The 16,411-nt window shown below is 34.6% G+C and overlaps 1 protein-coding gene across 7 annotated transcripts in view; it reads right to left on the minus strand.

Moving 5' to 3' along the window:
• The window catches only part of LOC140432413 (uncharacterized), a 66,797-nt gene that overhangs the window by 23,450 nt on the left and 26,936 nt on the right, over positions 1-16,411 (minus strand). For 4 of the 7 annotated variants that reach the window (XM_072520301.1, XM_072520299.1, XM_072520300.1 and 1 more), the window contains exons 3-6: positions 10,623-10,685; positions 10,352-10,567; positions 6,018-8,106; positions 2,678-2,858 (exon numbers count right to left, since the gene is read on the minus strand). In XM_072520301.1, coding sequence (XP_072376402.1) covers positions 2,678-2,858; positions 6,018-8,106; positions 10,352-10,561 — 2,480 coding nt within the window. In that variant the 5' untranslated portion in view covers positions 10,562-10,567; positions 10,623-10,685. Of the gene's footprint in view, positions 1-2,677; positions 2,859-6,017; positions 8,107-10,351; positions 10,578-10,622; positions 10,686-16,411 lie in introns of all 7 variants that reach the window. The other 3 variants (XM_072520296.1, XM_072520297.1, XM_072520298.1) reach the window with 3 other exon arrangements.

Consider the following 16,411-nt stretch of genomic DNA (forward strand, 5'->3'; position numbering starts at 1 on the left):
TTGGCATTAATGCAAAGGAAAACTGGTACGTTATTTATGACATGTTTAATTTTAAAAGTAAAAGTTTTGTTTTCTAGATTCTAGTATAATTGATCACCAAAAGGAAAGTTCCACAAGTACGTCTGAAGTTATTCTATCCACGGAAAGTATATCAAGTAAGCAATATTATATCAAGTAATTGTAGAGAAAACCTCATAAATAATATGAAATAAGGAAAATGGTTAATTTAGGTAACTAATAGTTCCTATTTTAAACATTTGTAATTTTTGTTTGTAGATGTGAGCAGATTACAAAGTGAGCTTCTAGCACATCCGGGACTGCCAAAATGTTTTCGGTTGCATCAAACAAAGACAGTGAAAGTGAAAGAGACCCTTTTCAAAATTCTAGTGAGTCATACGTACCTTCAGATTAAAAATTAAGCTCAGATGAGGACCAGATAATGGAAGAGCCCCTTGGACAACACCGGGAAGAGCTCGCACAACAAAACAATAAAACAAGGTAATAAGTTTTTATGGAAAAGGTCCATTGTGAAAAGAAATAGGCTAAGTGGAAAGAAATATATAAACAGGAGTGGAAAAACAGTTGAAGAAAAGAAGCCTTTGCCCGTTAACTGCACCAAATGTGGTATAAATGTGAAAAAAATATTACTGAAGACCTAAGAATAATTATTTGTCGCGAATACTGGGAAATGGGCGACTATGATAAGCAAAAATTACACCTTAGTTCATTAGTGAACGATGTTCCAATAAAAAGAAGAAAACAACAAGTAGAACAGTCAAGACGTAAAACTTCAAGGATTTTTTATTTAAAAAACTTCGAAGGCTTGAGAATTCGAGCGTGTTTAATTTTTTTTTGTAAAACATTTAGTATTTCCCATAGGGTAATTGAAACATGTATGAAAATGTGGGTAATACTCACACCTACACTGGATTTGATAAAAGAAAAGGTAAAAGACCTCATAATGTTACAAAGGAACAAGATGTATTGCTTGTCAAGGAACACATTGATAGTTTTCCACGTGTGGAATCACACTATTGTCGGCGGGATTCAACGAAACAGTATTTGTCTTCAGATTTAAATTTATCCCAAATGTACAGATTACACACTGGCTTCTGTGAAAATCGAAACGTGATCAAGGTTTCTAAATTTGTTTATCAGAAGATATTCCACAAATATGACCCAGCATTGGATTTTTTCATTCCGAAAAAGGACCAGTGTTTTAAGTGTAATGCTTATAATACTGCTAAAGACAAGGAGCCATTAAAAGAGGAATTTGACAGTCACAAAAAGGGAGAAAAGGATGCAATGCAGATGAAATCCGAAGATAAGGAAATAGCCGCTAGAGAACTTTTATAGCCGCAACATTTGACTTACAAGCAATTTTGTCAGTGCCATTTGCGGTAGACAATCAAATCTTTTATAAGTTAAAGCTAAATGTATACAATTTTACAATTATTGATGCGTCAGATGCAACAGGTCATTGTTATGTATGGGACGAAACACATGGGAAAAAAGGCAGTACAGAAATAGGAACGTGTCTCCTTAAATACTTGTATAGCTTATCGGAAACTGTGACGCATGTTTCTACATTCAGTGATACATGTGGAGGCCAGAACAGGAATAAGTATGTGTCAGCCGCATTGCTCTATGCAGTAAATACAATTAAACATTTGGAAGTTTTCGATTTAAAATTTATGGAGACAGGGCACTCCTACTTGGAAGCTGATTCGAAGCACGCCACAATCGAAAGAGCAAGAAAGCATAAAAAATATATTCTACAAGAGAGTGGTCTGTGCTAATTTCAGCTGCACAAGTAAAACCTAAACCATACTGTGTACATAATTTAAATTTCAACGATTTTTATGATCTACAGAAACTTGCTGACCTTATGACTCCTAACAATACTTTAAATACAGATAAAGAAAAGGTTCAGTGGCTGAAAAGTAAATGGATTCGTTTTTAGAAAAAAGATCCTTTTTTAATTACAATTACAAATACAATTTGTATGATGATACTTTTTTAACCATAGATGTTTCTGATACAAGGAAACTAAGAGGAAGGCCACAAACTTGGGAGTCATTAGCACTAACCCAAAAATATTTTCACAGATTGCCGGTATCCCAAAAAAAGAAGAAGGATCTCTTATCTCTTTTAAATTGTGGTATTATTCCACAAGATTGCGCTCATTTTATCAATGACATTCCTGTTACTAATGAACCATTATTACCGGACGACAACGAATAGTTTTTTTAATGTACAATTTTTGTTTTAATTATTTTTTTAACACATTTTGTTATTTCATTTAAAGAAAAATGTTAAGATTAATTGTTTGTTGTTATTTGAATCAAAACCTGTGTTTTATCATCTGTTCACCGTAACATAATTTGAACCAGTTTGCCAAGTAATGGTTATGGACAAAGGTGGTAAGTAACAAAGTATTTAACAAAAATATTACAAGTCATTTTTTTTTAATGTTATTAATTAAACTTATATTTGATTGCCTTTTCACGTTATTGAAGATAATTTGTGATTTTCTTAGGAATTCGTGATTTAATAGAAAGGTTTAAACTTCAAACCGCTTTTTCTCAAAACAGTTACTTTAGCACTTACAACATTTGTGTTCTACACCATCGATATTATCAAACAAATTCCTACAAATCTAATAAGTAGTACATACCTAGCTTCTGATGGTGGAATAATTCGGTCATAATCGTAGCGCTGTGCTAAGGGATCGAATTCCCTGATGAATTTTATAGCTTCTGCAAGCCATTTCGGTCTATGTATATGTGGGACGCAATTAACCGGTTTGTGTTTGTAATCGAACATGTTTACTGGTTCGATTGAAACAGAGTTCTCCTCTGAAAATATATAATAAATTAAAATAAGTGACACTTTGTTGATACAATAATGTAGATCAAAACTTGGTAGATCGGAAGCCTAAGAAACACAGCTTGATCAATTGAAGTTTACAAACAATTAAAAGGAGAGAACATGCATTCAAAAAACGAAATTTGTCTGCTTGATGTATGAATTGACTAACAGTTATATATGAGCAACAGTTACTTACTCAGTGAAATTGGATGTTAGGAAAATCAAAAGGAAACAGAGAAGTGGGGAAAATATTAGGAATGTGTAGAGGAAAAGAATCAAATTAAAAGGGGAAAATTCCAGTGGTTGGCTGTATACCATAGTTTAATAAAACTTACATAGAAGTAAGAACTTCTTGTGTATAATGGTATATTATTTATTAAAAATAATTTTAAAATGTATCCAAAAGGATTACAAATCTTCCAAAACGTTTTGGTACAGTCGGAGCATCATCAGTGAAAAAAACATTAAAAGTAGATGAAACTAGCTACGTAAACATATGTAGAAACCCTTTTCTTACATGAAAATCATGGTGAATTTTAATATATTAATGACACTAGGTCGATGTTATAAGATTTAACATGAAGGGAACTCAGTTGACTCCTTTTTTTCACTGATGATGGTCCGACTGGACTCAAAACGTTTTGAAGATTTGTAATCCTTCATTTTTCTACGCGGCACCAGTCTGGAGCGAGGCGGTAGAGATAATGGCCTATAGGAGTCTCATGACACGAGTAGACACAACAAGTCTGTTGCGAGTGGCATGCGCCTACAGGACTGTGTCTGCGGCAGCCTTGTGGACCATCACTGGATGTGTTCCGTTGCATGTTTTGGCGGTGGAAAGAAAAGAGCTTTATGAGAGAAGAGGCCCAAACCTTACTGTGCCGAGAGAAGACAGGAAAGGGAAAGGTCGGTTGAAAGATGGCAAGAAGAATGGAACAACACGGAAGATGTGGCACAGTGGACGAAAATGCTGATCCTGAACATAAGAGATTGGGTGGACTGTGGCCACAGGCGACTGGATTATTTCCTGACGCAGATGCTCACAGGACACGGGTGTTTTAGGGCCTACCTCTATTGGGTGGACTGTGGCCACAGGCGACTGGATTATTTCCTGACGCAGGTGCTCACAGGACATGAGTGTTTTAGGGCCTACCTCTATAGGATCGGAAAGGCTGATACAGATGAATGCCTATACTGTGGATACTCGGACACTGTGACACATACGATGTTAGATTGCAGCAGATGGATAGTGGAAAGGAACAGAATGGAGAGAGAGACAGGTGTGAATTTTGTTACAGTGACAGAAATGATTGAGAGAATGATTGAAAATAAATTAGGTTGGACTAACATACACAGCTATATTCGTGCAGTGATTAAGAAAAAGGAAGAGAAAGAAAGACAGCTAAACCAACGCTAAAGGTAAGAGTGAATGATGCTGAAAGGTAAAGCTAGAAAAGTGGGTCACACTGTATGAGTTAGAATGCGTGAGTCTGGGGAAGGAGGAAATGCCCATCTGGAAATGATGCAGAACTAGGAGCGATGAGTGTCTTCTACGCGCTACCTGGAACGAGACAGGGAGCCTCCTTGCTGATGAATAGAGTGTGGATGTGTATGAATGGAGAATGAATGAATAAAGGTAGTGCTTCGGAAGTGATGTCGGCCTTACAGCGGCCATTCCGCTTCCGGATCGCTGGATGACAGAGGAGGGTCTGGTTTAGCAGGTAGGCGTTCGGCGTAGACTCGGCGACGAGAGGGCATTTTAAAGTACCTCGGGAACTATCGCCGGCAGTACGAAGAACGAATCCTGCACTAAAGTTAGTCAGGCGGCGTCCTGGACTGAGATGTCTTTTGAAGATTCCAGACCCCCTCTACAAAGACGAAAAAAAAACCTTCATTTTTAAATTATTTTTTATAAATAATATACCATCTTATATACAAGAAGTTCTTACATCTATGTAAGTTTTTTTTTTAGGAAAAGAGCCGATAAAATAACTAAAACTTTTGTAAGAGGGTTCATGATTACCAATTTCGTAAGATTATTACTCGTAAGACTATTATTACGAAAACTAAGTCTATAGCGATTGGGATAAATAGAAACAAATACCCAAAATACTCTAAAATAGACGACTACGGCTATTAATTTATTAAGTAAACTATGGCGTTTTTCAATAACCTAAGCTGAATCAGGTTATGTGATATTCAAATGGAAATTTATTTGAGAGATAAATGTAAGGATAGATAACAGATGCATCATAATGTATAAAAATTTGACAATTAGCGTTTAGCGACAATCCCTGCATTCGAAGAGAAAATCGAAACTCTCAGATTCTCCTACTGGATGTCCTCAAGTTCACACAATAGTTAAACTTTGACTTGTAATGTACAGTTTGCGCCAACGCAAAATAGAGTTGTGCCAACTGACAATTTAATGATATTAAAAATGGAGTGCTATAGGAAATAAAAACGCGTTTTGAATAAAACCGAGCAGCCAAAACATCACTGACCTGACTTCAAAACTTTTTTTGTGAGGTCCAACTCATTTTGCTCAATCTGGTCAGATTTTTTGATATATCAAATTAAAAAAAAATAATGAAATATAGTTCAATATTGAGGACTTTACCTTCATCTATCCACAACTAACCCGTTTACAAAAAAAAAAACACTTGAATTATAAAAATGTTAAAAATACCAGATAGTACAAAAAATGTAGTAAAACCTCACAACTAAACTCAGTAAAAACGTGTTACGATTACGAGTGGGTGCTGTAAAATTTATTTGGTAAGGCTATTTCATGTAGGGCTATTTCCATAAGACGTCACATACAACTATCTGGTTTATGGAAAGGAATTTCCATTTTTGGCCAGCTATTTATGTAAAATACTACTCTGTGCGTCGTCAGAATTTGAACATTTTCCGAAGCTCCGAAGAATATATTCTCATGAAATATTTGCATATTCATGCTTTCACCGTCCAATTGATTCAAGGACTGAAGCCTGGTGACCACGAAAAAGAAGACAGGTATTTGACATCGTAATGGGATACTCAGATCATGAGTTAAGACGTGCAAAAGCAATGTAAAATATTAAAACCATAACATATAGGGGACGATTTGACATGAAACAAAAAAAGCTGCAAATTTTACTCACCTTGTGTCTTCGACTCATGCTCATAATCGATGACCTTGGCAGGCTCAAACAGCGGAAAATCGTCATAGGGATCTTTGCTATTATTATCAGGTTCCTTTAATTCAAGCGATAAAATTGGCGTATCCATCAAAGACGGAATTTTGGGCGGCGGTTGGTGTAGCTGACTCATCAAAGGTTGAATTTTTGGTTGATCCATCAATGGCTTTATTTGAGTTTGCGACTGGTTTGTAAAGGGCTTCTGTGGTTGATCCATTGAAGAACTGAATTGTCTTTGACGGTGGAGCTGGGGCTGACGTCCACGATCTTCTTGATATGAATCTTCATCGTCTTCTTGAAACATATCATTGTATTTATCGTAATCATCGTCATCATTATAGTTATCATAATCCACGTCTTCATCGTCGTAATTATTCCCATCATCATAACGATTCTTTCCGTAATTATCTTTATAATAATTATCATTATTTGAGTAATTATCTTCCCTATTCAGCGTATTCTTAGAAGAAAATCTGTCATTTGAGAAATTATCGTTTCTAGTATTATCATTGCGATAATAATGATCTCTGTCTTTACCATATTGAGGGGGTTCTCTTGAGAATTGATTATCTAAACCTCTTGCTCCACTACCATACTTACTTGGGAGATTTCCTATACCTTTTGTATTATTAGATATAGGTGGAGGATTACTATAGTCATCTACTGTGCTGCGCATGGCTGGGACATTTGGAGGTGGACCGTCAAATTGACCTTTTTGAAAGTAATCTTTAGTACTGGACCTGCCCTGTTGATGGTACGAATCTTTATATGGTGGTGGCGGAGCGCTGTAGTTATTAGGATACTGTTGAAAATTAGGTGGCGGCAACGAAAAGTTCTGTTCATACTTTGGTGCAATATTGGAAACGACATCTGTAGTGACATTCGTAGAAGCTATAGCGGGAGGAGGTGCATTCTGCGAAACCATCGATAACATGCTAAGCAGTTTTTGATCTCCGAGGATTGTGTTGATTCCTTTGGAAATCGCTTCAAAATCTGGTAGTTTCGATTTGGGTTGTGTATCCCCTTCAGTTTCATCTGGAATTTCTTCTGATCTATCTGGCAATTCTTCTTTAGTGTCGTCTTTAACCAGATCTAGACCAGGAATTCCTTCAGAAGATGAACCTGTGGTTAAAAATCCTCCTTCTTGTGCTCCAACTTTAGGTTTAAAGGTTAATGGATCGTTATTCTCATTTGGTGGGGGTTTATTGAATAGATCATTTGTCGCTGTTAAAGCACTCTCGTTATAAGCATCTCCTATTGATGATGTAGTTAAAGATGGCGGTTGAGCTGCAGCAGTATCAGTTTTATTAATCAATGTATCTTGATTTAATAAAGACGATTGACTCTTTGGTGCTGAAGTTGCTTGTAATGCAATTCTTTTACGCCTCATTTGTTCGCGTCTTTCTAGAAGTGAATTTCTCCAAGATTCCCACTTTTTTTCATATTCTTTATACTGAACTTTATCGGGATGATTAGCATTTTGTTCTCTCCATTTATTAAACTGAGCTTCCCAAGCAGCGAATTCTTTATCAAACTTTTTCTCAGCTTCTGATAGTTCTTCGTGACTCCCTTTGGGGTCTGTTGATTGAGCGATAGGAGCAGCAGCAGGAGCAGGAGCAGCAGCAGGGACAGCAGGTGTAGCAGGTGGTGGTTGACTATAGTTCTGAATTGGTCCTGGCATTTGTTGATTCCACTGATTGGTTACCGGTTTATCCAGCAATGCTTTTTTAGCGGGATCAGTTTCAATTTCTTGAGTATATGGTCGTTTTTGAGCAACATTTTGTGTCTGCCAAGTTGGCAGTGCTTGTTGCACTGGGTAATAAGGAGGGAAATGCATTTGTTGTGGCATCATAGGAGCAGCAGTGGAATAACCCGTCTGTGGGACCGAAGAATACGCTGAAACTGCCGCTGGCTGCATAGGAGGATCATCTTTTGGAAGTGGAGGCTTAGTGTCAGCTGGCAATGGAGGAGCTGCTGTTGGTATTGGTAGTGGTGGTTGCATTTGCATAGGCGTGGGAACCGCTCCTTGCATGGCACTTAAAGATTTTTGATACTGAAAAATGAAAAAGTAGAATCAACGAGTGCAGGTTTTCGTGGCCGGTGCATTTGTTATCGAGGTTAGGACCGCGGCCTGAAAATTTCGTCTGCAACTTCGACAAAAATAAAATCAAAGGCAATGTGAGAGCAGACGTAGACGTGAACGCATACCATTCCCGTCAACACGTGATGATATTCTGCCAGTACCTGATACATATTATCTGGGTGGACTAAAACTATAGGCCCCTTCTACATCCGCTCCCACATTGCCTGATGTCTGCCGAAGTTCCATCCGAAACGTCAGGAACAAACAATCTCAGACAACCGCTTATAAACACCGATAACAAACCACCTGTACAAAATGCAATCAATTTCTACACATATATGAGAGATTTTATCAAGCTTCGAGACTGACAAGAAAACAAGTGTATCTAATCAAAAATAAATTTATTTTAACAATTAATACTCCTCATATGGATTAATACCCTTTAGTATGAGTTTAAACCATTTTTCGAATCATTGATTTCGATGAACTCAATTTATAGTTTAGCATAATACAGTAGAGCGTCAGTAATCCGGTTCGTGGCTAGCAGTATATTTTAATTTAATAATATTTCATATAATAAATTTTTCAGCGGCAGGGCACTCGGCTTGAAAAACGCGATTCTAAAAAGGCTATCGTGTACGCGCTGAAAAATACTGATGTGAGAGTGACTCAATGACCTCCCAGAGTTCACCAACCTAGGCCATCAAAAGAGTAAAAAAACTCATGGATGAATAGAAACATTTTTATCGAATGGTACAAGGACATTCATTCCAAGTATAAAAAAAAACAATACAAGACGACAATACAAGAAGCAAGGCAAGGTTCTTATTATTGATAACGCTCTACCTCTCCAGAGCCTTGAAGTTTTAAACAAAATTGATGATGAGATTCAAGTAATGTTCTTTCTACCAAATATGACCACCACACTGTAACCAGGGACGTTATAGAAAACATGAAAAAAATATACAGAAAACAAGACACTTCGACAGCTCTTGTTAGCTGGGACAGATCAACAAAGTGTAGTGTAAATTGTAAAAAAACCTCAATCATTACAAGCTAACTGATACATTGTAGATTCTTGCTGAAAACAACTTGCTGAAAAATTGTCTCCGACCCCTCCACCTTCAAACGAAGGACAAGAAGCGACCAGCACTGAAAGTACGCAAAAGATAACACTGTTACCGAAGATGAAGCTGTGGCTTTATTCCAAACATTACCTGAATTTGAATAATGCGATGAACTTGATGCAGGAGAGTGGGTCACTGGCAAGGAAATGTAACCAAAGTCAATGACGAGGGCGACAGTGATGACAAAGAAATGAATGACTAAAGATTTTATTATCCTTCACGGGTGAACGTCTACGATGCTTTGGAAACTGCTATGAACTGGTTAGAGTGCCAACCTAAGGGTACACCGTCTAAATTTAATTTCTTAAACGATTTAGAGATGTGACTACAAAAAAACGTACGTCGACTTTTGATCACAAAACAATAAAGGACTTTTTCACTTAATAAGTTTATATCGATATGTTTTTTAGCTTTCTGTAATATTGATTAGTAATTATATGTTCTTTCGCTAAATTCCTTTGTATTTTTTAAGCACCCTAACGTCTATTTTGTAATAATTCCTGGTTTAATTCAGACTTACACGATACTATACTTTAAGCATTAATTTTGTTAAATACGCAGTAGTTTAAGGATCGTTTGAAATTCCGGATAAATCAATAGTTCGGATGAACTCCCTGATCCTAATTGATCCGGATTTTCGGCACTCTACTGTAACAGGAATTTATGCTTATAGCAAAAAGGAATACAGATCAATAAGAAATGAAATTAACTTAAAATTTGGATACACTAAAAACTAAAAACATGGATACGGAAATAATAAATAAATGATAGTATAGCTATATAGACATTTAAAGAACAAAAAAAACCTTAAAGGCCACAAACATCAGGAATAATAAAAAATCTGTGTGAAAAGGGTACCAATGATATACAATTCGGCTTTCTATAGGCATTAGTAAAAATAGTACTTTGAAAAGACTAATCTGTCTAAAAAACCCGAGGTCTCTGGTGATACAAAAGTAATAAGACAAAGAAAGCTCTCGAAATACCTAGCCAAGAATAATTCAAGGTATTGGTGAAGTAATAATTGTATACAAAATTATAAGCACAGTAAAAGGATATTAAAATAAATAGTATAGAATATACCATACCTCTGCGCCGTATTGTTGATGCCATTGTTGGTATTGCTGTTGCCATTGCGCCCACTGTTGCCAATTCTGCTGTTGCGCTTGTGCCCATTGTTCTTGGCTGTAACCCATCGGATTCATAGCAGGTGCCGGATTAATCGCATTGGGTAGTACAGCGCCTGGTACTGCTGTGGGTATAGCAGGTGTGCCTGTAGGCCACGCAGGCCACGACATGTCTACCTAAAATATTCTAATTAAAATAAATATGATCTAAACTATTTTAGACATTACTTACTTATATTACACAGATATTTTACGTAGAAAATCCTTTCTGTTTATTAATTGAAGCTAAAACAATCTATTTAAACAGGGATAAATTTAATAATCAGTGTTATGGATTAGCATTGTATTTTTTATAATATCGATGACTAAAAGTGCAAACATATGTCCATCTTTTGTGAATAAGAATTTTTTTAAATTATGTATGCACAATGAATATCCTCTTACTCTTAATAAACTCTTAAGACTATTTTTAAGGACATATACATAACAAATTTCCGACTGAGAAGGATATGTAAGTTTATAAACATGTTGCCATAAATGCTCAAATATTTGAAGGGGGAAACATTTGAAAAATTAAATAATAAAAGTTGCTTTATTTAAACATAATACACAAGCATGTGTATAGTTAAAAATATCAGTAACAGGCTATTAAAAATTCACAAATTTACCAAAAAGGTTATATCGTTACTTACCTAACTGCCATCGTAATATGATACACAACATGTTCTACGTGTTTCAAAATATTATTTTTTATTTGCATTTATCGGACAAAATTCCCTTTTCTAGATATAACATATTAGGTTTCGTTGTAAACAGTTGGGAATTTGTTATGTGAATATACCGTAAATAACTTTCACAAAAATTGACACAAAATGTTTGTTCTTTTAACCATCGTTAGTTAATATATTTTTGATAAAGCAATAAATTGCTTCTAAACTCATTTCTCATTTAGTCGGTTTTATTATAACATTTTTGTACATATAAATTTTATCGATTAAAACGACTTTGTGTATTAAACTGTCATCATGCAAAATCCACAGACTTTAACATTTTATATATGGTATTCCTCAAGAGCACCATATCCAAGAAAATCGGAAATCGACGTTCTGTCCAAAGTGATGGAAAATATTGTTGGTAACAATGTATCTATATCTGAACTTAAGTTTCAAAGAAAAAAAAAAGAGTTGTACCATTAAAGCATCCAAAAACTTTAAAGATAAATATTATTATTGATCCAGCATTAATTTTTCGAAGTATGACTGTAGCCATGCCTGATAAGCAAGATGGCCTTGAAGACTACTTAAATTATGAACTTGCACCATATCCTCTTTCAATTTTTAAAGATGGTCTGCTTCGAAAATCGGATAATTCAAAATTGTACAACACTTTTTAAGAATTAACACAGATTACTTCTACTCTCAATTGCGTGCATGTCATTGATGGAGGATTTCTCCTTCATGAAGTAGTTTAGCCACAGAAATCAATATTTTGATATAATTTTAACGGGTACACTAAAAACTCTGATAAACGTACAAAAATGGCCAAAAGGCGTCGTCGTGAAGCTAGAAAAGCTTGTTCTGATAATGAATTTCAATCTAAAACATCGTGAACAATATCTCAAAAAAAAAATGTTATCGAATGAAACGAACAAAAATCGTTTTATTGTAACAGAAACTTCGCGCAGCTGGATTTAATAATGAAGACGCTGATACATTTAATTGTACAAACAGTTGTAAATGTAACATCTGATGACAAACCTGCTATTATAGTAGCTGAAAATATCACGGATGCACGTAACAAAATATAAATAACATTAGTTATGCCGACGATACAGTGATTATTGCTGTGAGAAAGACCTGCAGACGCTATTTAACACAATTTATGATAATAGGGAACATATTGGTTTAACATTAAACATAATAAAACAAAAACCAAGTATTGCAGCAGTCAGTCTATCTTGTATTATATGTCTATGGGTTAAGTCATAACAAGGATCCAGATAAAAAATGAAGACATTGAACAAGTGGACAAAATGAAGTACTTAGGAGTCTTGATTAGTGAAAATCTAGATCCGAAATCAGAAATTCTATCAACAATAGAGCAATCAACAGCAGCCTTTTTGAAGATGAGGAAATTTTTGAGTAACCACAGACTCAATCTACAAATCCTATATCGGATGGTAAAATGTTATATCCACTCTTTTTTTCTTTATGGTGCTGAAGCTTGGACTGTTAATGTTGACTTAATGAGAAAGCTGGAAGCTTTTGAGATGTGGCTTTTTAGAAGAATTTTGAAATTACCATGTGCTGGTCATATTACAAACAAAATGGTGTAGCACAGAATAGGCAGAGAACTTTTGACCACCATTAAAAGAAGATATATTTGGGGCAATATACTTTAAAATGCGTAAAATCGAAGGAAAAAGAGGTTTTAGTAGACGGCAAATATCCTGACGGAAAAACATTCGCGACTGGATCGGGTTAAACACACAGACGCTTTAGGAAAAGCAGAAGAGAGAGAGAGACGAATTTGCAATGGTTATAGCCAACCTTCATTAGCGAAGTCGGCACTAGAAGAAGAAGATATCACGTGCTGCTTATATTAATATTACGTTCACATGCGAAAAAAAAATATTTATTTTTGTATGCCCACCAAAGGAAAAAATGAGACAGTTTATGATTGTGAATTATTTTCAAAATTTTTTATTTTGAAAACAATAATCAGAAATGCTGTAATTTCTATAATTGGTTTCGTTCACGCTTTTTCAGGCTGTCGTACAACTTCGAGATTGTATAACCTGCGTAAAAAAATAATTAAGATATTACTAAACGACGAAAATTTGATGACTGAAGCTAAGGTCTACAATTTGCCAAACTCTTCACAAAACCAAAAAAAAGTGCTGGTTTTAAAATAATATCGGCCCTTTACGCGGTAATCGAGGCGAGGAGTATATTTGAATGAACTGAGGTATGTAAGTTTCAAAAAGGAAAGTGCAAATACAAAAAATTTAATTTAACCATGCTCCCACCGACTGAATTTGCAGCCGCTCATCACTGCTTTAATGTTTATTACCAAGTTCAGCAATGACTTGGTAATGAACCAGATCCAAAAGAGTAGGGTTGGGACATGGAAAAAACAGTTTAGTACCAATACAACCAACCGATATAATCTAGCCTGATAGTCTATTGAAAAAAATTAGTTTGTGTTTAAAAAGAATGTTCCAAGTCATGTGGTTGCATTAAACACGGTTTGAAGTGTACTGATGACAGCTTTAGCTGCGATCGGCAATCTTGAAAAAATTCAAAAAACAATATTATTAATCTAGAAAACGAAAATACTGATATTGTTTATAACTTTGATGAAATTGATTCAATAATATTTTGATGAAATAATAGAAGATCCTTCCAGTCCACAGCGCAAAAGAGCACCCCTAGACGAATAGTTATCCGTCTTCCGAAACTAACTAACTATCCAAAAATTGAAAAAAAAATACTTTCTATATGTTTTAAATAATTTTTAATTCAATTCTAGAGATAAAATTTAATAACGTAAAATTTTAATGTTTTGAAGTTCATTTTTAATAATTTATCATAAAAAAAATTATTAAAATAAATTTAAATTTGTGTAAATACAGATTGTTTAAATAATTATACAGCTTTTAAATAAAAATATTTGTATTTAGAGCATTAAAAGGTTCACGTTTGGTAAGTTTTTCTAAAAAGTCTACAACATAGGAAAAAACATGTAGTTTGATTGTTATAAATAAATTTATTTATTTATAACAAAATTAAAAAATGTTTGGTATTTGGATTAAAAAAAAAAGAAGAAAATTGCTTCATTGGAAGCCGAGAAAATATATTTTTTTACGTACTCCAGTCGTCAGAGACGAAAATTCCACTGAACCGCTAAAAATCATACGAACAAACTGAATTTCGCTGAGAATGTCAATTTTGAGACCCCAAAAAATATGCAAAAAAAGTTAACCACTCCTACCCCAGCCTTTTCCCTAAAACCACTAAATAGGGGGGAAAGGGGAAAAATTGATTTATTACCGTTCTGTCAGAAACATGGAATGGCAGTTACGCGTGCGAAATCAATAATTTTAAATAAAATTTGTATCTACTCGACGCGACGGTAAAAAAATCGACATCTTTTTATATCGATCATGAGTGTCCCATCAAAACGCCTTTTAAAGGTGAACAGTGCAGCTTTCGTATGCATTTTTTGTATTTTGCCGCAAATCAACTCGGTTTTTATAAAGATGTTAAATAAATAAAGGTGGCGCGATTTTTGCCATTTTTTAAGATTCACACGAGATCAACAACATTTATCACTTTCATTGACAGGTCACACAAAAAGATTGGTCATAAATTAATACCACGAGTTTATGAATAAAAATAAATCGATTTGGCCTAACTTACCTATATGCAAAGTGCACCCAGAAGAAGCTAAATAAAACCGAATTTTTTAATATTACTCCAAAACGGTGTTTAAAAATTTTTTAGGAAAATTTATAATATATGTTAGCATGCCATGGCCAATAAAACCCAAGTAACGAATTTTTACCGATTTTTCAACATTTTAGGGGGGTCTCCATACCTTCCCCCCACGCAATTTTTTTGTAGTATAATATTGGATAAAAAACGGGACGCCAATAAAACTTACAACTTTTTTGTCTATTAGTATTTGTTTATAAAATCATTAATTTAGAAATACAGCCACTTTTTTAAATGCAATATTATATATTTACAATTAGGTTTGTTTTATTATTAGGTTTCAATAAGAAACAAAAAATGCATTAATTTAATTTAAAAAGTGTCCAAAGTGACCTTCTCCTTCCTGTATACAGGTTCTACATCGTTTAAATAATGAATACTGAATATTTTAAAAAATGAAATGTGTGTCGAAATTATCAGCTTCTAAAATTCGCTTTATTGTTAAATTTAAATTGTTATTCTGTCATTACAGAAAGACTCTAGTTGTTCATTTTTAATTTAATTAATTAAAACAAAACTTTCGTTCACAATAACTCACAATCACTATCAAGATAGAGAACACAGCAACAATTTGCCTACTCGAATAATAAACTTTTTAATTGTATTATTTTTGCCTGACGTATTTAAAAAAAGTGGCTGTATCAGAGTGTATCTTCTAAATTAATGATTTTACAAACAAATCCAACAAGACAAAAAAGTTGTAAAATAGATATTTAATTCTATTGACCCCGTTATTAATCCAATATTATACTACAAAAAAATTGGGGATGGGGGAATGTTTGGCGATACCTTAAAATCTAGAAAAATCGAGAAAAAACGTTTTCGCTACTTCGGTTTGGCCATAACATGATAACACATAATATAAATATTCATAGAAAAAATTTAAACCTTTTTAAATAATTATTAAAAAAATTCTGTTTCATTTTGAAACTTTAACACCCTGAAATTTTTTCCGAGTGCACTGATTGGCACAAGGTATATACAGGGTGTTCCTTAAGTAATTGTACAAAAAGAAACAGTAAATTCTACACTTTAATATAATTACGATCAAAGCTAACTCGCTTTAATAAACTGTTGATATTGAGAGAGATACAGGGTGTTGAAATTTAAAATTTTATTTTTCTCTATATCTTTTATGTTTGTGGACATTTATGTAATATCATTGGGGGCTTTTGGGTATGAGGATGTCGTACGGGCGTGTCCTCCTGGTTTTCAGGGGTTTCTGGACGATCTACGACCGCCTCTCTCGAAGAGGATCTCAAGTTTCGAGAGTCCATCTTCGTTTCGAGGAGTTAAATTGGGATTCCGGCCTCTACATGTGAGAAGCTAAGCCGAGCCTCTGTGGTAGGTGAGGGCACACCGGCAATCAGAATTCTCTAACAGTTCGAGATTTTCTTACGGACAATATTCTTACAATGACTTAATATTTGTGTTAGAATTCTGATGCGTGGTGTATATCTCGAATTCCACAGAGATGCCGGCCTTCTCACTTCGTGTAGCCGCGTTCCCTCTCCTCGAGAGAGGC

Source organism: Diabrotica undecimpunctata, chromosome 1 (genome assembly GCF_040954645.1).
Source record: "Diabrotica undecimpunctata isolate CICGRU chromosome 1, icDiaUnde3, whole genome shotgun sequence".
Taxonomy (NCBI): Eukaryota; Metazoa; Arthropoda; class Insecta; order Coleoptera; family Chrysomelidae; genus Diabrotica; species Diabrotica undecimpunctata.